General features: G+C 58.5%; 1 protein-coding gene across 1 annotated transcript; it reads right to left on the bottom strand.

Annotated features, from left to right (window-relative positions):
- Window positions 1-1,007: 1,007 nt before the first annotated feature.
- SERINC2 (serine incorporator 2) lies at window positions 1,008-14,478 on the bottom strand. Its single transcript, XM_068167456.1, has 10 exons — window positions 14,369-14,478; window positions 7,706-7,867; window positions 6,542-6,729; window positions 5,885-5,964; window positions 5,590-5,727; window positions 5,304-5,473; window positions 5,124-5,214; window positions 4,864-4,999; window positions 3,848-4,066; window positions 1,008-1,825 (listed from the first exon to the last, which is right to left on the bottom strand). The coding sequence occupies exons 1-10, from the start codon at window positions 14,405-14,407 to the stop codon at window positions 1,687-1,689; spliced, it is 1,362 nt and encodes a 453-aa protein (XP_068023557.1). The 5' UTR covers window positions 14,408-14,478; the 3' UTR covers window positions 1,008-1,686.
- Window positions 14,479-23,382: the final 8,904 nt, after the last annotated feature.

Genomic DNA, 23,382 nt, shown 5'->3' with positions numbered 1-23,382 from the left:
CCCAGCTCTGCCTCCCCCTGCCCCATTCCTGCCCACTCCCTGCTGCCCTCCCTCTCCCAGTGCCCCTTCCCCGTTCCCCTCCGCCCATACAAGGCGACCCTGGCCCCGTTGATTGGCTGAGCTGGGCTCCAGCACCAGGCAGAGCTGGGAGGCCCTTCCCCAAGGATCCCCAGCTGTGGTGGGCAAGGGGCTGCTGCAGACAGGGACACTGCCAAAGCATGCCTCAATGTGGGGTCACCCCCCTGGGAAGGTGCACCCCAGCATGAGATGAGTGCATCCCAGCACAGCATGTGCTGCTCACCCCATTCCCATCTGCTCCAGGGCATGGTGAGTATATCCCTGTGCTGCAAGCAACCCTCTGCTGTGTGGACCCACCACCATGCTGTGTACCATCACCACCTTTCCCCCAGCAGCAACTCTTGAGGTGCCACAGGCTGGCAACAGGGTCCACAGTTCCAAGGTGCTGTGCCCCAAGGTGATGCCACCCCTTGTGCACCCCCAGAGCAGCCACTGTGTCCTCAAGCCAGTGTTTGGTCTGCTCAACACATGCCCCATCCTCCACCACGTGCACACCCAGCACAGCTCAGGACAGACCCCAAAGGGCAAATCCCAGACTGGTTTGGGTTGGAGAGGACTTTAAGCTCATCCAATCCAACCCTGCAGTCAGCAAGGGCATCCCCAACTAGAGAAGGTTGCTCAGAACCCCAACCAACCTCATCTCAAATGGGTCCAGGGATGGGGCGGCTCCCACCTCTCTGAGCACCCTGGGGCAGGGTCTCAGCACCCTCAGTGTCAAACATTTCTCCCTTCTCTCCACTCTGAATCTCCTTCTTTGAGTTCAAACCATCCCCTCCTTGCCCTGTCACAAGAGGCCCTGCTCAAAACTCTGTCCACAGCTTTCTGCTCAGCCCTCAAAGCACTGCAAGGCCACCAGAAGGTCTCCCTGGAGCCTTCTCCTCTCCAGGCTGCACAACCCCAACTCCCTCAGCCTGGTCTCACAGCAGAGCTGCTCCAAAGGTAACTTTACTCACATTTATCCCAAACAAGACTTTATTACTGATGCAAAGTGCTGGGACCAGGCCAGCACAGCCAGTGGAAACCTGACCTGTGCTCCTCCAAGGATCAGGACCCCATCCTACTGTAAGGACAGATAGCAGGAGAGCCCCTGAGGAGCTGGGGCCACCACTAAGCCTGGGGGGATGCAGAGGGACATGTGACTCCAGCCACAAACTCATGAGCTTTGTTTCCCTCCAGGCTCTTTAGGGAGGCAGCACCAGGCAGGTCCTGGGTCCTGGGTCCTGGTCCATGGCTGGTCCCCAGAGCCCCTCCAAAAGGCACCATGGTCTGGGGGCACCAAGTGAGACAAGAGCAGCTGGTGAAAACCAAACCCCCCTGAGGCTAGGTGGTGGTCTCTGCTAGAAGAAGAGGGTATGGAGGTACCAGCCAAGGCACTAGACAAACATGGAGAGGATCAGAGCTTGACAAACACCCTGCAGCCTTTCTCAGCCCCTGCTGAGTCTCCCTGCTTGGCACTTCAGCCCTCCCCAGTTAAAAGAGAAGATCTGCAAGCAGGCACAACCCAGCACAGCTGCAGACCTAAGGCTAAGGCAGGGTTGGGGCTGTCCCCAACCTCCAGAGACAAGGCCACAATGGCTCCAGCTCGGCAGCAGGACACCTGAGGCCACCTTAGCTGAAGTCCCGGTCCGGCAGCACCAGCGGAGCCACCAAGGTCCAGAGGTAGAGCAGGAGCCCGGTCCAGCTGGAGCAGATCTTCACCCACACGGCTGTCCAGGGGCTACGCAGCACCTGCAGGCTCTCATCAGGCCTGAAAAGAGCAAACAAGCAGCTGGCACCTGTCACTGTGCTGTGCCAGCAGGGTGCCAGCCCCTGGGCGCCCTAAGCAGGCAGCAGCTGCCCTGGGGAGGGGTGGAGGCTGTGGGCACCAAGCCATGGGTGTAAAGCAAAGAGCATGGAGGAGAGAGCAGAGCAATCATGGAGTCACAGAAGGGGTTTGATTGGAGAAACCTCTCAGATCACCCAGTCCAACCCTGAACCCAGCACTGCCAGCTCACCACTACACCTCTGGGGCAACTTGAGGCCATTTCCTCTTGACCTACCACTTGGCTCCTTGGGAGAAGAGCCCAGCCCCAACCTCACTGCAGCCTCCTCTCAGGGAGCTGTAGAGAGCAATGAGGTCTCCCTCAGCCTCCTCTTCTCCAGACTGAACACCCCCAGCTCCCTCAGCTGCTCCTCCCCAGCCCTGTTCTCCAGACCCTTCCCCAGCTTTGTTGCCCTTCTCTGCTCCAGCCCTCAATGTCCTTGGAGTCAGAGACCCAAAACTGAACCCAGGATTCAAGGTGTGGCCTCACCAGTGGGCACAATGCCTGTCCTCCTCCTGCTGCCCACACCATTGCTGATCCAGGCCAGGATGCTGGTAGCCTTCTTGGCCACCGGGGCAAACCCTGGATCATGTTACAGTATCACAGTATCGCTTAGGTTGGAAAGGACCTCGAGGATCATCGAGTCCAACCTATCAACACAGACCTCATGACTAGACCATGGCACCAAGTGCCACGTCCAATCTCCCCTTGAACACCTCCAGGGTCGATGACTCAACCACCTCCCTGGGCAACCCATTCCAATGACGAATGATTCGCTCGGTGAAGAACTTCCTCCTCACCTCGAGTCTGAACCTCCCCTGGCGCAGCTTGAGACTCTGTCCTCTTGTTCTGGTGCTGGTTGCCTGGGAGAAGAGGCCAACCCCTTCCTGGCTACAACCACCTTTCAGGTAGTTGTAGAGGGCAATGAGGTCACCCTGAGCCTCCTCTTCTCCAGGCTAAACAATCCCAGCTCCCTCAGCCTCTCCTCATAGGGCTGTGCTCAAGGCCTCTCCCCAGCCTCATTGCCCTTCTCTGGACACGTTCAAGTGTTTCGATGTCCTTCTTAAACTGAGGGGCCCAGAACTGGACACAGGACTCAAGGTGCGGCCTAACCAAAGCAGAGTACAGGGGCACAAAGACCTCCCTGCTCCTGCTGGCCACACTATTCCTAATGCAGGCCAGGATGCCATTGGCCCTCCTGGCCACCTGGGCACACTGTTGGCTCATATTCAGGTGGCTGTCGATCAGCACACCCAGGTCCCTCTCTGTTTGGGAGCTCTCCAGCCACTCTGACCCAGCACCCAGCAACCACACAACTCCCCATGGCTTGCCACAGAGATGCCACCCCAGTGACACCCTGACTAGGTCCCTGCTCCCCTCCATGTCCCAAGGATGCCTCAGTGAGGAGCTGCTGAGCTTGGGTACAACCTGCCATAGACAGCCCCACACGCCCTAAAAGCTAATTAGCACTGATTGGGGTGCACCTGAAGTGGACTTGAAGAGATGGACCTCAGCAAACAGCTCTGCCCAGTGCGGGAGCAGGGGGGGCAGTGGGAGCAGGGAGGGCAGCGGGAGCAGGGGGGCAGCAGGAGCAGGGAGGGCAGCAGGAGCAGGGGGGGCAGCAGGAGCAGGGGGGGCAGCAGGAGGGCAGCGGGAGCAGGGGGGGGCAGCGGGAGGGCAGCAGGAGCAGGGGGGGCAGTGGGAGCAGGGGGGCAGCGGGAGCAGGGGGGCAGCGGGAGCAGGGGGGGCAGCAGGAGGGCAGCGGGAGCAGGGGGGGCAGCGGGAGGGCAGCAGGAGCAGGGGGGGCAGTGGGAGCAGGGGGGGCAGCGGGAGCAGGGGGGGCAGCAGGAGGGCAGCGGGAGCAGGGGGGGCAGTGGGAGCAGGGGGGCAGTGGGAGGGCAGCAGGAGGGCAGTGAGAGCAGGGGGGTCAGCAGACATGGCACAGTCCCCACATGAGCTCTGCTCACCTGTACCAGTTGGTGAGGGTCATCATGATGTAGAGGGCAGCGAGGAGGAGGCAGAGGTGGAAGAAGGTGTAGTTGTAGGTGACCCCTTCCTGCTCGTCGTCGTAGGCACGGTGGGGGCCACCCTCCGCGGCCCCCTCCTCGGCCGCGGCCGCGGCGCCGGGCCCGCCCCCCTCGGTCAGCAGCAGTTTGTTCACCTGCCGGTGGTCCGAGCGGCGCAGGCTGCACAGCGAGGGCACAGCGAAGGCATGGCAGGGCTGCTGCCCACGGCTTCCCGGACTGCTGCCCGGCCCCAGCGCAGCCCCGCCGTGCCCAGCCGCCTCAGCCCCACCCTGCCCAGCCTCAGCTGCCCATAAGCCCAACCTCAGCCCCACCATGTGCAGCCTCAGCTCCCCACCGTGCCAATCTCGGCCTCACCATGCCAAGACTCAGACCCCCATGCTCACCTTCACCTGCCCATCAACCCAACCTCAGCCTCACCCTGCCCAGCCTCACCCTCACCATGCCCACCCTCAGCTGCCCAGTAGTTCACCCTCACCATGCCCACCCTCAGCTGCCCAGTAGCTCACCCTCACCATGCCCACTTTCAGCTGCCCACCAGCCCACCCTTAGCTGCCCCCAGCCTGAGTTCCACCCCACCATGCCCACCCGCCCTGGGATGCCCTGTGAGCTTGGTGTTGAGCAGTGCTATGGCCACAATGGAGGTGGCATGGAAGATGAAGATGATGATGGAAAAGGTTGGGGGAGAAAGCAGAAAGAGGCTGGAGCAGAGTCCCAGGTCCCCAGCAGTTCAGTGCCACCCCCAGGAAGGGCAGCTTGGGGGGATGCAACTTGTGTGGAAACCCTAAACGCTGAGCCCATGAACCCCTCAGGGCAGCCTCCCTGTGTCCCTGGGGATGGCTTTGGAAGAGGCAGTTGGTGACAAACCCCCCAGCCCAAGCTGTGACCTCCCCCTCCAGCACCACCTTCCCCAGGCAGAGGGACAGCACAGGCCCCAGGCATGCAAGCCAAGCCCTCACCTGATGAAGAGGGTGCAGAGGAGGAAGATGACCAAGCCCACGATGCTGGGGGCATCCCACCAGGTTGTCACTGCCTGGGTGGCCGTGGCTGAGCTGTTGCTGCTCCTTACCAGCAGCGTGGGGTTACAGCTCTGGTCTGCAGAGGACACGCAGAGGGTTCACCACCTTTGCCCAGCAGCCAGGTGGGGCAAAGCACCCGCCCCAGAGTGTGGCCCTGCCTCATGCACCCCCTCCTGAACCCAAGGCCACATCTTCCTTACTTGGCACATTGGCCAGGGCGGCCCAGGTGATGTAGGTAGTGTAGAGGGTGATGAGGGAAGCCTGCAGCAGTCCCGAGTGTGGCTGAGCTTCCTGCAAACACAAGGGCAGGGGCTCAGGGCCAGGCATGGCCCCAGTGCTGGCACAGCCACCTGGCTCCCAGCTGCACCCCAACACCTCACCTGCACCTTGGGCAGGATGGACACGGCAGAGACGATGAGGCAGAGGATGAGGTTGATGCTGATGAGGACCTTGCCCTCCGTGCAGCCCTGGGGCTTGGTGTAGTAAATGTAGAGCAGCACTATGGCTGCGATGGAGGCGGCGTAGAAAACGAAGGTCATGATGCAGAGGGCTGGGAGAGGAAGCAAAACAGAGGCTGGAGCAGAGCCCTCGGTGCCCAAGCAGCAAGGTGCCAGGCAGCTCCAGGATGAGCATCCCCAAAGCCTCTGAGGTGCCAGCTGTACCCACCTGCGTACCAGCCCTTGGCGTTGCTCTCGTCGGCATTGCGCAGCCACAGCTGGCTCCAGGAGTGAGCAAAGTCAATGAGGAGCACGAGCTGGACGAGGATGAAGAGGAAGGAACCCACCACACCGAAGTAAAACCACACTTGAGGGGAAGAGAAGAACCAGTTAAGAGCAGGGACAATGGGAATTTGGCACTGCCAGGGACACAGGGCAGTGGAGATGCCGGCTCCAGCCGAAGGCTCGATCCTGTGCTGAGGGTGAACCCAAAGATGCAGAGGACAGCATGGGCAGGTCCTCACCTGAGGTGAAGGTACCATCAGGGATGTAGAAGGCTCCCACTGTGATCCCCACCAGCACCAGGAACTTGAAGAACCAGAATCTGCAGGAGGAGAACCATAGAACCATCAAATGGTTTGGGTGGGAAGGGACCTTAAAGGTAATGCAGTCCAAGCCCCTGCAGTCAGCAGGGACATCCCCAACTAGAGCAGGTTGCTCAGAGCCCCAAACAACCTCATCTCAAATGAGGGTCCAGGGATGGGCATCTCCCTCCTCTCTGAGCAACCTGGGACAGGGTCTCAATACCTTCATTATCAAACATTTCTCCCTTCTCTCCACTCTGACTCTCCCTCTTTTAGTTCAAACCATCACCTCTTGTCCTGTCACAACAGACCCTGCTCAAAATTCCATCCCCAGCTTTCTGCTCAGCTCCTTGAAGCACTGAAAGGCCACCAGAAGGTCTCCCTGGAGCCTTCTCTTCTCCAGGCTGCACAACCCCAACTCCCTCAGCCTGGCCTCACAGCAGAGGGCTTCCAGCCCTGCCAGCATTGCTGTGGCCTCCTCTGACCCTGTCCCACCAGGTTCATTTCTGCTGAGGACTCCAAGAGAAGAGGGGCAGTCTGCAGGTGGGAGTGCAGCAGGGAAGGAGGTTCTACCCTGCCCCAGGGTGGAGCACTCACCCGTTCTGCACAGCCGCTCGCGGGTCCCTGCTGCTGCGCACGCAGAGCATGATGGCAGCGAAGAGGAAGAAGAAGGCAGCCATGGCGAAGCCCATGCGGTACACGGCCTTGTGGCCCAGGAAGCTCTCGCAGTTGACGCTGGTCTGGATGCCCAGCACTGAGCCACTGCCCTCACAGAAGCCTGGCAGCTGCAGAGGAGATGGCAGGGTGAGCACAGCTGCGGCGCTGGGGCCGGTCCTGGGCTCCCCACTTCAACGGCAGGGACTTGCTGGAGCGGGGACAGCAAAGGGCTGCAAAGGTGCTGAGGGCACTGGAACAGCTCTGGTGAGGAAAGGCTGAGGGGCTTGGGGCTTTAGTCTGGGGAAGAGCAGCCTGAGGGGGGAATCTCATCAATGCTGATCAATACTTCAATACTGGGTGTCAGGAGGATGGGGCCAGGCTTTGTTCAGTGGTGCCCAGGACAAGAGGTTACAGGCACAAACCTGAACATAGGAAGCCCCACCTAAACACGAGGAGGAGCTTCTTCAATTTAAGGGTGACAGAGCACTGGAGCAGGCTGCCCAGAGAGGTGGTAGAGTCTTCATCCCACCTGAGATTCCAAACCCACCTGGACAGGTTCCTGTGTGACCCTCTCTAGGTGAGCCTGCCTTAGCAGGGGGGTTGGACTCAATGATCTCCAGAGGTGCCTTCCAAGCCCTCCCATTCTGTATCCTACACTCACCACAAGCCCTGGTGCCACCAATAGGCCAGCCCAGAACTGCTCCAGTTCCAGCCCTGCTTAGGGACACTAAAGGCTGAGCAGGCCACTGGAAAGCTGGGATGAACCCACCCAAAGAGCCTGGCCCAGCCTTCACATCAGCTCAGCTGGCAGGCCTCAGCTCCCTGCATCTCAATCCCATCTCCATGACTTGCAAAAACACCAGGATGCAGGAAACTTTTCTGGGAGACACCTGGGGAAACTGGATAATGCCTGGCATTATCCCTCTGCCTTCCCCCCTCCACGGAAACCCAAAGTTAAGAACATCCCCTCCCAGTGAGATGCTCCTCAAGAAAGGACCAGGAGCAACATCCTGCCCCAAAACCTCACTTTCTGCTTCAGCCTCACCGTGAGCTAAACCCCTTCCCAGTGACAGCCAAGCCCAGCAACCTCCAGGAGTTACTAACCTTGTGTAGCTCCTTCTCCACGCCAGGGGTTATCATGATGATGGACACCAGGGTGCCAAGGAAGAGGAAGAAGGTGAAGAGGAGGCGGGAGACGGTGGAGTTCTTGGTTGAGGGGCAGCAGCCACACAGCAGGCATGGTGCAGAGCCACAGAGACAGGACACCTGCAAGGAGAGAACCCCCCCAGGTCAGAGGGAGCCAAACATGTGCCCAGCTTGAACCTTAAGCTCTGCCCAGGAATCCATCCTGCTGTGCTGAGGGCTTTGCTCAGAGCCTCTCAGCAGCCAGCATCACAGCTCACATCCTCTGGAACCTCGTGGAAATGGTCCCAAATCTCCCCCACCAAGAGATGCTGAAAACCAAAAGAGCCCAAGGAAGGAGTTGGGTGCAATAACCACACAGCAGGGAAGCCAAAACCATAGAATGGTTTTTGGTTGGAAGAGACCTTCAAGATCATCCAGTCCAAACCTTAACCTAGCACTGACAGGTCACCACTAAACCAAGGCTGAGAGCCCTGTTGCTGGTGAGCCTGGGGAAGAGCAGCCCCAGAGGGGATCTGAGCAATGCTCAGCAAGAGCTGAAGGGTGGGGGGCAAGAGGCTGGGGCCAGGCTCTTGTCAGTGGTGCTCAGTGACAGGACAAGGGGCAACAGGCACAAACTGGGAGCTGAGGTGGGTGAGATCCCTGCATCCCTCAGGGACCATCATCCCACCTCTCCAGGAGCTGCTCAAGAGGCATCACTTGATGTGTTCAGCTTGAAAGCAGGGGGGGAAATGGCCTTTAATTAGAGATTGCTTCCTTTCAGGCTCGTTAACTGCACCATTTGCATTTAAAATGTGCCAGGGCTACCGACTGCAGCTCCCCTCCAGATCATCAACACCACAGAAAACAACACAAATCCCTTTTAATGCAGAATTCTGCATCATTTGACCTGGCAAAGCAGCTCAGTGCAGCCTCACCACCAAGCACATCAATACCTCCAGCTCCTCTCCTTTCAGAGCCACCAGAACCAAAAACCACCAGTCCCAAAAATGCCTGAAACAGGCCTGGAAAAGGGAGAGGTTTGTGGTGGTTTAGGAGGTTGTGGATCTGGGGGTTCAGTCCCGTGGTGAAGCATCACCAAAGGCTTGCAGGAAGTACAGCCCAGGGCATCATGAGCTCCTCAGGGGGGTGAAGGGGTGCCATAAATCATCAGATCACAGAATCATTTGGGTTGGAAGAGACTTTCAAGATCACCCAGCCCAACCCTGAACCCAGCACTGCCAGCTCACCACTAAACCATGGTACTCAGCACCACATCTACACAGCTCTGAAACCCCTCCAGGGACGGGGACTCCACCACTGCCCTGGGCAGCCTGGGCCTGGCCTTGACAACCCTCAAGGGGAAGAAATCGTTCCCCATGTCCAACCTAAACCTCCTCTGGAGCAACTTGAGGCCATTTCCTCTTGTCTTACCACTTGGTTCCTTGGGAGAAGAGCCCAAGCCCACCTCACTGCAGCCTCCTTTCAAGGAGCTGTAGAGAGCAATGAGCTCTCCCCTCAGCCTTCTCTTCTCCAGACTGAACACCCCCAGCTCCCTCAGCTGCTCCTCCCCAGCCCTGTTCTCCAGACCCTTCCCCAGCTTTATTGCCCTTCTCTGGACCTGCTCCAGCCCTCAGTGTCCTTCTTGGAGTGAGGACCCTCAAAAGTCCCTCCCCAGCTGTCTTGCAGTTCCCTTCAGATACCGGATAGCAGATCCTTGTGCCATGTCCTAAGCCAACCTGCTGGCCAAGCAGCTCCTAAATTCCATCTTTCTCTTTAAGAAGCAAATCATTCCAAATCAAATCCCACCACTTTCCAACGATGCTGGACATGCTCTGATGCATCTCCTCTGAAAGCCTTTCAAAGATGTCCCTAAGTATGAAGGTGGCCAACAGCCAAGCAGCAGGATGGAAAAAGCCAGCCCAAGGAAGTGGCTGCAGCATGGGAGTGGTGGACTCATGAGGAAGCTTTGGGTTTCAGCTGCTGCAGACTAACCTCTCCAGTTCCTCTGTTTGGTTAGATCCAGCTCACCTCCAGCACCATTGCCACGCAAGGGCTGCTGTGCCCTCCTCAGCCTGGTGACTGTGGATGGAGCTGGACAAGCAGTGTCCACCCAGCACAGGGAAATGCAACACCACAAACCCAAGTACACTGCATTCATGGAATGGGTTGGGTTGGAAGGGACCTCAAAGGTCATCCAGTTCCAACCCCTCTGCCATGGGCAGGGACACCTCCCACCAGCCCAGGTTGCTCAAGGCCTCATCCAGCTTGCCCTTGAACACCTCCAGGCAGGGGACATCCACAGTCTCCCTGGGCAACCTGTTCCAGTGTCTCCCCAGCCTCACTCTAGGGAATCTCTTCCTCATCTCCAGTCTAAATCTGCCCTCCAAAACCACCCCAACACCACCAGCTCAACCACATTAACCCAACTACATCGGTCCAACTGCACCAAATCAATACCACAAACCCAACATCAACCCAGTCACCCCAGCTGAGCTACACCAGCCCAACACCACCAACCCAGCTCCACCAGCCCCAATCTACCACTTCAACACCAAACTACACCAATCCAACAACCCCTGTCCAACTACCCCACCCCAACTACATCACCTACACCAGCCTCACACCAGCCCCAACACCATCAGCCCAATTACACCAACCCCACTCCAGCCATCCAACCCCACCAACTCCACTCCAACTCCACCAACCCCACCAACCCAACCACATCAAATCCAACTCTACCAACCCCACTCCATCCATCCAACCCCACCCCAACTCCACCAGCCCCACTCCAACTCCAACAACCCCACTCCATCCTTCCAACCCCACCAACCCAACTGCATCAAATCCAACTCTACCAACCCCACTCCATCCATCCAATCCCACTCCATCCATCCAACCCCACCAACCCAACTGCATCAAATCCAGCTCTACCAACCCCACTCCATCCATCCAACCCCACCCCAACTCCACCAGCCCCACTCCAACTCCACCAACCCCACTCCAACTCCACCAGCCCCACTCCAACTCCACCAGCCCCACTCCATCCTTCCAACCCCACCAACCCAACTGTATCAAATCCAGCTCTACCAACCCCACTCCATCCATCCAACCCCACCCCAACTCCACCAACCCCACTCCAACTCCACCAACCCCACTCCAACTCCACCAACCCCACCCCAACTCCACCAACCCCACTCCAACTCCACCAACCCCACCCCAACTCCACCAACCCCACTCCAACTCCACCAACCCCACTCCAACTCCACCAACCCCACCCCAACTCCACCAACCCCACTCCAACTCCACCAACCCCACCCCAACTCCACCAACCCCACCCCAACTCCACCAACCCCACTCCAACTCCACCAACCCCACTCCAACTCTACCAACCCCACCCCAACTCCACCAACCCCACCCCAACTCCACCAACCCCACTCCAACTCCACCAACCCCACTCCAACTCCACCAGCCCCACTCCAACTCCACCAGCCCCACTCCATCCTTCCAACCCCACCAACCCAACTGCATCAAATCCAACTCTACCAACCCCCCTCCATCCATCCAATTCTGCAAGCTGCCCCTGTCCAGTATACCCAGAGCTGAAGAAACTGAGTCAAGCAGGAGCAATGCTGAGCAGCTGGTTTTTACCTCCGGTTTAATTAACAACCCAGCAGGTTAATCAGTACCAAACCCACAGCTAGAGGCTTGGGAAGCTGGCAACTCTCAGGGCTGGGAAGTGGCTTGGCACTGGCACAACCAGACCAACACTCCCCAGGAGGTGCCCAAAGTACGCTGGAGGGCTGCTCACACCCCTGGCGTTTGCTATGGCTTGGCCAGGCTACTGCTGGCAGCACCAGCCCTGACCCTGAGGAAGGCAGCTCGAGGTGACCATATCACTTGTGGCAGGGATGGACAGAGAAAGGGACATTTTGTGTGTGTGATGCCAAGTTTCACTTGGCTTGCAGACTATTCATGGGACAGTGCTGAAGGGAAGTCTTGGCAGCCTCCTGTGGCTCTGAGTCAAATGATACAGGGTGAGCAGAAGGAGGTAGTTCAGGTTTTTATGGGGGTGCTGGATGACAGCAGCTGAAAATGAGCCAACAGTGTGCCCAAGTGGCCAAGAAAGCCACCAGCATCCTGGCCTGGATCAGCAAGGGTGTGGGCAGCAGGAGTGGGGCAGTGATGGTGCTCCTGGACTGGGCACTGGTGAGGCCAAACCTTGAGTAGTAGGCTCAGTTTTGGGCCCCTGACTCCAAGATGGACATTGAGAGGCTGGAGCAGGACCAGAGAAGGGCAACAAAGCTGGGGAAGGGTCTGGGGAACAGGGCTGGGGAGGAACAGCCGAGGGAGCTGGGGATGTTCAGTCTGGAGCTCCCTGAGAGGAGGCCAGAGCCAGGGTGGGGTTGGGCTCTTTTCTCCAGTCTCAGGTGACAGAAGGAAAGAAAATGGCCTGAAAAAATTGTGCCAGGGGAGGCTTAGGTTGGAGATGAGGAAAGATTTTCTTGCTGCAAGAGTGGTCAGGGACTGGCATAGGCTGCCTAGGGAGGTGGTGGAGCCCCCATCCCTGGAGGTGTTTCAGAAACCTGTGGCCATGGTTTGATGGCCATGGTGGTGTTGGGTTGATGGTTGGACTGGATGACCTCAGAGGAGGGATTTTCCAACCCAAACCATGCTATTGTTCTATGATTGTTATTAACAAGTGGGGAGTGTGTGTGTGTGTGTGTGGTGTGTGTCTTCCTTTGTAGTTTTTCAGTTCAGAACATAGCTCAAACACCTCTTTAGTGAACCAGCTCCACTGGAAGAAATTGGAGAGCTACCTTTACATATATTTAACTCTAGCTCATTACCATGGCTGGGGCCAGCAGGGTGTTCTAGGGGAAAACAGAATTAGGCCAGAAAGCTCCCAGGCTCCTCCCTCTGACTTCAGGTTTCAGCAGCTTCCTATCGTTAAACCACTGAAGCTCGGAGGTCAAGTTGCAAAACCAGCCCTGGGTCCGGGTTTCCAGGCCAGCAGCTCCCAGGTTGGTTTCACAGCCCTGCCTTGGCACCGTGCCCACAGGTGTGGCAACACCAGGAAAGGCAACACCGGCTGTGGGCAGCTGCCTGCGTCACCAGGAGTGGCAGCCTGAGCCATGAGCCCTGTGGCATCAGGCCCGGCACCCCAAAATCATGCACCCTGTGTCACCAAGCATGGGCACAGCACCCCAAACCACTCACACTGTATCACTGGGCATGGGCATGGCAGCCTGAACCACCCACTGTGACCACCAGGCATGGCACACTGAACCACAAGTACCCTGTATCACACTGACCCTGCCACCCCAACCACACACCCTGAGACTGACCCTGGCACCCCAACCACACACCTTGAGACACTGACCCTGGCACCCCAACCACACCAGACCATGGCACCCCAACCACACACCTTGAGACACTGACCCTGGCACCCCAACCACACCAGACCATGGTACCCTAACCACACACCTTGAGACACTGACCCTGGCACCCCAACCACACCAGACCATGGCACCCTAACCACACACCTTGAGACACTGACCCTGCCACCCCAACCACACACCCTGAGACTGACCCTGGCACCCCAACCACACACCTTGAGACACTGACCCTGGCACCCCAACCACACCAGACCATGGCACCCCAACCACACACCTTGAGACACTGACCCTGGCACCCCAACCACACCAGACCATGGCACCCTAACCACACACCTTGACACACTGACCCTGGCACCCCAGCCACACACCCTGAGACTGACCCTGGCTCCCCAACCACACACCTTGAGACACTGACCCTGGCACCCTGAACCACACACCCTAAGACATTGACCCTACCACCCCAACCACACCTGACCCTGGCGCTCCAACCACACACCCTGAGGCACTGATCATGGCCCATGGCACCCCACCCAGAGCCCCCCAACTTGTGGACTTGCCCCCTACAACCAAGCTGTTTCTATTCCATTCTCAGCCTCCTGTTTTGGGGCTCAGCAGCGAGAACCAGGCCCCCAAGCCCTCAGCACTGGATGGGTACAGAAGGATTCAACACCCCCACCCCACCCAGTGTCTCAGGGCAGGATCCCCCTACTCTCCCAGGTCCAGCAGGGCATCACCCCTTGGGGTGCCCAAATCCCTCAAGTGCAGTGGGGTGCAGCAGCCCAGGCGCCCCCAGATTCCTTAACCACAAACGTTCTTGAGCTCCCGAGTGGGGCAAATGCTCTGCGTCTGCCCTGGACACCCCCAGGGCGTGAGGGGACGCCCAGCTCTCTGTGTTCCCTGCATGCCTCCAGGCACAGAGGGGTGCATCCCCCCGGGGTCCCGGCAGCCCCCGGGAGCAGCACTGCGCATCCTCGGCGGCCCTCTTGGACGCCCCTCGCATCTCCTCAATCCCCTCCCGGCTGCACCGAGGCACACCCCCAGGGTGTCCCTCAAACCCCTCCCCGGGCCTCCCCTGAACCGGACCCGCAGCAGCGACTGCCCCCCGTCCCCGGAGCCGTGCCCGCCGCTGCGGGGCTCGGAGCCGGCGCAGCGCCGGTGCCTTCCCGTTCCCCCCTCCGGTGCCTTCCCGTTCCCCCCTCCGGTGCCCTCCCGCTGCCTCCCGGTGCCCGGGCCGGGGGGCACTTACGCAGCTGAGCAGGGAGCAGACACCGAGACAGGCCCCCATGGTTCGGCCGCGGCTGCCGCCGGTTCCCCGCTCTCCGGCGCTCCCTCCCCGCCGCGCTGGCTCCGCCCGGGGCGGCCCCGGGCTCCGAGCTCCGAGCTCCGGCCGCGCCTCCCCCGGGGCGGCCCTGCGGCGGCGGGGCGGGTCCCACCCGAGGGCGGGGGAGTCCCTGCATCCCCTCCTAGCCCCTCCATCACCTCACCCTGAGCCACTCCACCCGCTTCCGAGCATCCTCATCCCCACCTCCAGCCCCTCCGTCCTTCCCCGGGCGCCTCCAGCCCTTCTCCATCTCCCCAGAGCTCCTCCAGTGCCCATTCCCGAGCCCCTTCAGAACCCACCAGCACGTTCATCATTCCCTGAGCCCCTCTATCCCCCACCTCCAGCTCCTTCATCCCTTCCACCAAGCACCTCCATTCCCCCACCCTGAGCCCCTCTGTTTCCTGCCCCAAGCCCCTCCATCTCCCCCAGCCCTTCCATCATCACTTCCAAGCCCTTCCATACCCTTCCCCTTGATGGCCATTTCCAAGCCAGCTCAGTCCCTTGGCTGGGTCCATCCTCTAGCTTCCCTGGCCCAAGGCTGAGAGAGAAGGACACGAAGGAGGAGGAAGAGGAGGCTGGGTGTCCTCAGTCTAAATCTACCCAGCTGCAGCTTGAGGCCATTCCCTCTTGTTCCATCACAAGAGAGAGAAGAGACCAGCACCAACCTCTCCACAACCTCCTTTCAGGTAGCTGTAGAGAGCAATGAGGTCTCCTTTCAGCCTCCTCTTCTCCAAACTAACCATCCCCTGCTCCTTCAGTCTCTCCTCATCAGATTTATTCTCCAGGCCCTTCCCCAGCTCCCTGCCCTCCTCTGCCCTGGCTCCAGCACCTCCACATCTCTCTTGTATTGAGGTGCCCCAAACTGAGCACAGCACTTGAGGTGTGGCCTCACCAGAGCTGAGCACCAGGGAACAATCCCCTCCCTGCTCCTACTGGACACAGCATTGCTGATCCCAGCCAGGAGGCCTTTGGCTTTCTTGGCCACCTGGGCACACTGCTGGCTCCTGTTCAGCTGCTTGTCCATCAGCACCCCCGGGTCCCTTTCTGCCAGCAGCTTTCCAGACACACTGCCCCAAGCCTGCAGCACTGCTTGGGGTTGTTGTGACCCCCTGGGTAGGGGCACCCAGGGGACATCTGCCCATAGAGACCCAAGGGTGGGAGCCAGGGCTGGCAGGCAATTGGTTTTCCTGCTCTTCTTGCCCAGCCAGAGCCTGGCACACCCACCCAGAGGCATGAGCAAGGCTCTGCTGCTGGCATGCATAATTCAGGGGCTGGGATAGGCTGGGATCTGTTAGCCCATTTCCAGAGCCTAAATTTAGACAGAAGGGAAAGTACAGGAGCATGTGGTAGCAGGCAGGCTTGGGGTCACTGGGCTGGGACAGCAAGGGACCAGCATGTCCCCTGTGTCCTTGAGGCACAGGAGGGTGCCACACTTCTTGCTCTGGAAGTAAAGCTGCAGGGTTTGCCCTCTGGCAGCAGCTGGCACAGGTGGCAGGAAGATCTCCTTAGCCTCCCCGGGCTCCCAAAATCTGCCAGCTGCCTGCAGCCCTGCAAGAGAAGAGGCCAGCACCCAAAACCTGTTTGCTGACCTCAGCTCATCTCAGGTTGCTTCTCCCGTGGGACTTGGCCAGAGTTATGTGTTGGGGACCTGCCCAGCCTGGCACTGTGGGCACGGGTCTGGCAGCAGCCTCCGTGGGCTGGGTCTAGACACAGCCCCCCGGGTAGGAGGTGGGGGCTTGGCAGCAATCAGCTCTTCCCAGCCGGGTGACGTCCGCGGCATGAGCGTCCTTCAAGCCCTATCCTCCTAGGAAGGGCAAGTCGGTTCCAGGGGTATTTGTCCCCTTGGTCCTGCTGTCCCCCTGTGTCTTGCAGGGACAGGAGCCGGCTGGCACGCTGCCCTTGGCTCCCACGGGCTGTTGGACCCTGCAGGGACCAGCCCTGCCCACACTGTCCCCTCGTCCCCTTCGATGACGCCAGCAGATGGCAGTGCCGGGATGAAACCAGTGCAGGACCGCGGGGACGCAGGGGACAGCGGCTGGACCCCGTCCCTGCCTGCTGCTGGATGGCCAAGCAGCGACCCAGCTGCCAGGAGGGAGAGGAGTCCCCACCCGTGTCGCAGGGGTGTCCCCACGCCACACCACCGCCACCCCCCAGCAGCAGCCTCTCATTGTCCTCTCCTCAGCAGGTGGCTTGTGGCCAGCCAGAGCTGCCCTGGGCCAGACTGGGAACCAGTAAGGCAGGCAGCAAGGTCAGCAGTGACAGCTGTGACAGTCCCCACGCACCGAAGGGCACGCTGGGTTTACATCATCCTGCACACAGGGAAGATGAGGAATGGGAGATGACAGACACAGGCCAGAGCCCAGGGACGTGAGGCCACCTCCAGCCTTCATTGCCACAGAAGTCCCCAGCCCAAATCCCACAGCTCAGCAGGGCAGGGACCACCCTGGCCCATGTATCCCTCACCAAACACCTTTGTTCTGCCCTGCCTCCCCTTCCATTCCCTCTCCTGCATCCCTCAGCATCCTCAAGGCACCAGGGGATATCTTCCCCCTGCCGCCAGCGCCCGGGCCAGGGGTCAGGCTGTCATTTGCTGGCATCCTAGGCTTGGAGGTGGCACTAGCCTGGCAGCCAGCAAGGCCAAGGGCAGCTTGCCAGTGCTGTCCTCCCATCCAGGGACCTGGGGGGAAAACAAATGATCTCATGTGACAGTAAGTGGGACAATACCAGCTTAGCTGTGGGCGCAGCCAGAAGGGTTCCTGCTGCGCCTGAGCGCTGCTGCTGCTGCTGCTGCTGGCTAAACCTGCATCACCATCACTAATAGTCATTAATAATCGAGGCTGTGCTCGGGAAACCAGCTCAACCCACCCAGCACCTCTCCCCCACAGCATCCTCTGGTCGTGGCAGGCACAGGCATGGCCTAAACATGTGTTTCTGAGGAGGCGAGTTGGGATTTGACCAACCCCTGCTTCAGGGAGTTGTCCTACCCTGGGGGTTGGCCTTGCTCCTGGTTGGAGCTTTTAGGGCAGCCAGGACCCTGCCCTTCAGCCACCAGCTGTCAGCAAGTGCTCAGAGCTCCCCAAAACACCCAAAGCACAAAGCCACCCCAGCTGGGGTGCTCTGAGCTCTGAGTTTGGGGTGAGGTGGGGGTTGAGCTCTTCTCCCAAGGAACAAGCGACAGGATGAGAGGAAGTAGCCCCGAGGTGCAGCAGGGGAGGTTTAGGTTGGGCATTAGAAGAAATTGCTTCACTCAAAGGGTTCTCAAAGCCTGGCACAGGCTGCCCAAGGAGGTGGTTGAATCCCCATCCCTGGAGGTGTTTCAAAGAGGCAGAGATGTGCTGAGGACCATGGTTTAGGACCAGCCTTGTTGGAGTTAGAGACTGGTTGGCCTGGATGAGCTGAAAGACCTTTTCCACCCAACTATGATTCAAAGATGTAGTTAAACCTGCTCCAGCTGCAGATGTCCCTGCTCACTGCAGGGGCTTGGAGCAGATGACCTTGGAAGGTCCCTTCCCACCCAAACCATTCCAGGATTTAATGATCTGAGGGTGTTGGTCATCCATGCTGGGAGGTGGGGAGGGGGTGGTCCTCCTGCTCTTCCTGTGCTGCAAGGAGAGGCCAAGCAAGGAGGCCAGGAATGAAGCTGTCCCTGTTTGCTGCCAGCAGTGCGTTTTGTCAGCCATGCTGCTTCTCTTGGGGCTTCCAGACAAGAAGGGGAACAGGCACAGAGCCAGGCTGGGATGGGAAGGACCAATGTGAAAGTCCTGAGACTGCAGCAGCTCCCTCCCCCTCCGTGTCTCAGGATGTCTTTGAGGCAGGGAATTAGTTTTCCACTAAGCTCCTCTGTAATGAGAACACAGGAGGACAGCAAGGGACGACTGCTGGGCCTTTAATTACAGAGGCTGGGAGGCTGGGGTCATGGGAGCCAAGATTCAAACCCAGGGGACATGGAGGAGATGATTTTCAGGAGGACCACCAAAGGCACCTGCAGAACCTCCAGTGCTTGAACTCCTGATTCCTTTTGTGTATCAGGACCTTCTCATCCTGCCACACCACAGGCTCAGCTCAGCAGCCAAACATCTCAAAAGCTTCAGCTCTTGAGACCAGGCTGAGAGAAACCTCATGGAGACTGAGAAAATCATCCTCCATTGTTGCCCCATGAGGACTGCAAAGCTGGGGAAGGGTCTGGAGAACAGGGCTGGGGAGGAGCAGCTGAGAAGCTGGGGGTGTTCAACCTGGAGAAGAGGAAGCTGAGGGGAGACCTCATTGCTCTCTACAGCTCCCTGAGAGGAGGCTGGGGTGAGGTGGGGGTTGGGCTCTTCTTTCTAGTCTCAGGTGATAGAAAGAAAGAAAAAGGCCTGAAATTGTGCCAGGAGAAGGTTAGGTTGGAGATGAGGAAAACTCTCTTTGCTGCAAGAGTGGTCAGGGATTGGAAGAGGCTGCCCAGGGAGGTGGTGGAGTCCCCATCCCTGGGTGTTCAAGCAACCTGTGGCCATGGCACTTTGGAACATGGTTTAATGGCCATGGTGGGGTTGGGTGGAGGGTTGGACTGGATGACCTCAGAGGGCTTTTCCAACCAAAATCATTCTATGACTCTACAACTGTCTGAATCTAGTTATGGGCATCCCACCTGCTGACACTGCTTCTGGGAAACCCCCTGAGGATCAGGATTTGCATTTGGGATCCTTTCCATGGGCCTTTTGTCAGTTTGAGAGGTCTTCAAGACCAGTGGGGTGATGCAGAGCTGCCATGGATGGTGGTCTCCATAATGGACTGTCACCAAACCTATCACTTGATACTCCACAAGCTGGAGTCTCCTCCCCAAAGTCTCTCCCAGCCAGAAGAGTGAAGAGCCAGAGCCACTGCCACCCTCTGTCCTTGAAGGGTGATTTAAGCTGGGCTCACAGACACAGCAACTGTCTGGGAAAGCTTCAGCATCTCCCTGCTGGCTTTGGACAGCCACTGTTTGTCTTTCTCGTGGCAGTGGCCAGATGCCTGGCTGGTGATGGATGGAAGTGTCACGCAGGGGCTGCTGCACTGTCACAGCTGCTGGGTCTCTCATGGGGTGGAAAATTTAGGGAGGAGGCGATTCCACTTTGAGCTGAACATTCTCCCCAAGGTACCAGGATATGAGTCAACAGAGATGATGGAGTGGAGAAGTTGGGGGAAAAGAAGCAGAGAGGCAACTGGACCTGAAGGTGTCCTTGGTCCCCTTGGCAGGAGGGCCTGGTTCTTTCATTCCCAGCTTCCACCCTCCACGATGGTGGTGCTTCTGCTTTGCCCCTAGCCCCAGCTCTGGCTTTGAGCCTCCCAGTCTTCTTTCCTAGCACCCAAAGTCTCCAAGCTTCCTCCACAGAGTCACAGAATCCTAGAATGGGTTGGGTTGGAAGTGACCTCAAAGTCATCCAGTGCCAACCCCCTGCCATGGGCAGGGACACCTCCCACCAGCCCAGGTTGCTCAAGGCCTCATCCAGCCTGGCCTGGAACACCTCCAGGGAGGGGACCTCAACAGCTTCCCTGGCCAGTGTCTCCCCACCCTCACTGGAAAGAATTCCTTCCCGATTTCCAGCCTCAATCTGCTCTCCTCAAGCAGCAGTCCCTTCCCTCTCATCTTATCACTAAGAAGTCATCCCCCCCAGCTTTCCTGTAGACCCCTTTCAGGTACTGGAGGGCTCCACACTCCATTGTGAATATCCTCAAGCCCCTCGCTTGTGTTTCCCAACATCCCCATGGTGACAGAGTGTCCCCAGTGCCACTTGGGCATTCCAGCCCAGGGGGACTACAGTTTTGGGATGCCCATGGAAGCTGGGTATGGCATAGGAGGGTTTGGATCTTGTTCATTTTCAGCCTTAATAACTCCTTCTCTTGGAGCAATGACTAATGAGCCATGGGGATCCAATTAGGGTTCTCCAGGCAGCCTTCCTCCTCATTCCTTGGCATTTAAAGCAAAAAAAAAGAGAAAAATAAAACCCCACAAGTGCTGGCACAGAGACAATTAGATCAGTGCCTCCTTAATGAGTTCATGGCTCCAGCAGAAATATCTGTCTTTGGTAGGAGAGGCAGAAACCAAGCTGGAGTGGCTTGAGAGGAGTCTGGAAGAGAAGGATTTGGGGGTGTCAGTTGGTGACAAACTCCCCAGGAGCCAGCAGTGGTCACTGGCAGCCCAGCAGGCAGCTGTGTGCTGAGCTGCAGCCAGAGCAGGGAGAGCAGCAGCACAGGGAGGGGATTCTGCCCCTCTGCTCTGCTCTGCTCTGCTCAGACCTCACCTGCAGCACTGCCTCCAGTTCTGGGGCCCCCAGCACATGAAACTGTTGGAGAGGGCAGGTCACCAAGATGATCAGAGGGCTGGAGAACCTCCCCTGTGGGGACAGGCTGGGAGAGCTGGGGCTGTTCATCCTGGAGAAGAGAAGGCTCCGGGGAGACCTCAGAGCAGCCTTCCAGTACCTGAAGGGGCTCCAGGAGCACTGGGGAGGAACTTTTCACAAGGGCTGGGAGTGACAATGGCTTTGAGCTGGGAGAGGGGAGACTGAGACTAAAATTGAGGAAGAAATGACTTAGAGTGAGGGTGGGGAGACACTGGAACAGGTTGCCCAGGGAGACTGCAGATGCCCCTTCCCAGTGCCAGGCTGGATGAAGCCTTGAGCAACCTGGGCTGGTGGGAGGTGTCCCTGCCCACGGCAGGGGGTTGGAACTGGATGATCTTTAGGGTCCCTTCCAACCTAACCCAATCTGTGATTCTATGACCCATGGGTGAGTCTGCTGTGGGGTGGGAGCCATGTCCCCCACTTTGCAGAGCTTTGTGGGGTGCAGGGGAGCTCACAGGCTGCCTCCTCAGGTTTGGGGCTTGATCCCTTTCCTGGGTGCTTCACAGAAGTGGATGCCTGGAGCTGCCTGGCTCTTTTCATTAAGCACAACAATGAGCTGGAAGTTTCCACCACAGCTCCTTAGGATCAGGGATTCTAATGAAATCCAGATGCTCTCCAGCAGAAAAATCCCTCAGTGTGGTTGGAAAGACCCCAGAAAATCCCAGGATGGGGCCACCAGGAAGCGATGAGCTGCTGTTCATGAGGCTCAACAAGACCAAGTGCAAGGTACTGCAGCTGGGTTGGGGCAATCCCAAACACCAATATAGGCTGGGCAGGGACTGGATGGAGAGCAGCCTTAAGGAAAGGCCTTGGGGTTGCTGAGGGATGAGAAGCTCAACAGGAACCAGCAGTGAGCACTTGCAGCCCAGAGAGCCAAGCAGAGCCTGGGCTGCAGCAAGAGAAGTGTGGCCAGCAGGGCCAGGGAGGGGATTCTGCCCCTCTGCTCCACTCTGCTGAGACCACAGCTGGAGCACTGTGTCCAGTTCTGGAGCCTCTGTGCCAGGAAGGATCTGGAGGTGCTGGAAGGGGTCCAGAGAAGGGCCATGAGGATGAGCAGAGGGCTGGAGCTGCTCTGCTATGAGCACAGACTGAGGGAGTTGGGCTGTTCAGTCTGGAGAAGAGAAGGCACCAAGGAGACCTTCTTGTGGCCTTCCAGTATCTGCAGGGGGCTACAAGAAAGCTGGGGAGGGACTTCTGAGGGGGTCAGGGAGTGATAGGACTGGGGGGGATGGAGCACAACTAGAAATGGGTAGATTGAGATTGGATGTTAGGAAGAAGTTGTTGCCCATGAGGGTGGTGAGAGCCTGGCACAGGTTGCCCAGGGAGGTGGTGGAAGCCTCATGCCTGGAGGTGTTTGCAGCCAGGCAGGATGTGGCTGTGAGCAACCTGCTGTAGTGTGAGGTGTCCCTGACCACGGCAAGGGGGTTGGAACTAGCTGATCCTTGAGGTCCCTTCCAACCCTGACTGTTTTGTGATTCCCTGACTCTGTGTTGGCAGTGATGCTCACCTGCCTGGGCTGAGACACGGCAGGCTGCAAGATGCCAGCGGGGATGATCTCGTTGCGCGTCCATCCGTCCCTCCCTCCCTCCCCCAGCGGCGGCAGACCCCAGGTCCCAGCCGCGGCTGCGGCAGCGCTGCCGAGCCCCACGTGGCCCAGGCGAGCAGATTTTGCTTAGCTGCCTGCGCTATATTTAGCTGCCTGTAAAGGGGGTTAGCGAGCAGCGCCGGAGCCAGTGGCACAGCTAAGAATGTCAACGTAAAAGCAGCCAGGGATAAAAAAAGCCCAGCCTGGGCGCTGGGAGCTTTGCACAAATCCCTCACGCTGCTGGAGGCTGCAGGCAGGAGGTCAGGGCTGTGGGCACCACCCCGGCTGATGGTGGCACTGGCTGATGGTTCTTTGCCCTCCACACAGTTGGAGATTTGCCCTGGGAAGGGGGGTGGGATATGAGGCTGGTTTGAATTGGATCAGAAACTCTGGCCAGCAGGAGCAGAGCAGGGATTGTCCTCCTGTGCTGGGCGCTGGTGAGGTCAGACCTCAAATCCTGGGTTCACTTTTGGGCTTCTCAGTCTAAGATGGACATTGAGGGCTGGAGCAGGCCAGAGAAGGGCAACAAAGCTGGGGAAGGGTCTGGAGAACAGGGCTAGGGAAGAGCAGCTGAGGGAGCTGAGAAGGGCAGCTGGGCAGATGGGCAGAGTCCAACATGATGGCATTCAGCAGCTCCAAGTGCTGGTGCTGAACTTCGGCCACCATAACCCCATGGAGTGCTACAGGCTGGGGTCAGAGTGGGTGAGAGCAGCCTGGCAGAAAGGGACCTGGGGGTACTGATTGACAGCAGCTGAACATGAGCCAGCAGTGTGCCCAGGGGGCCAAGAAGGCCAAGGGTATCCTGGCCTGCATCAAGAATAGTGTGGCCAGCAGGAGCAGGGAAGTCATTGTGCTCTGTACTCAGTACTGGTTAGGTCACACCTTGAGTACTGTGTCCAGTTCTGGGCTCCTCAACTTAAGGATATTGAGATGCTGGAACATGTCCAGAGAAGGGCAATGAGGCTGGGGAGGGGTCTGGAGCACAGCCCTGT

This window comes from Melanerpes formicivorus, unplaced genomic scaffold, assembly GCF_026170545.1.
Source record: "Melanerpes formicivorus ecotype bairdi unplaced genomic scaffold, bMelFor1.0.p_v2 SCAF_118, whole genome shotgun sequence".
Taxonomy (NCBI): Eukaryota; Metazoa; Chordata; class Aves; order Piciformes; family Picidae; genus Melanerpes; species Melanerpes formicivorus.
Note: the sequence above shows the minus strand (reverse complement) of the source record. Positions and strands in the feature narration are given on the sequence as shown.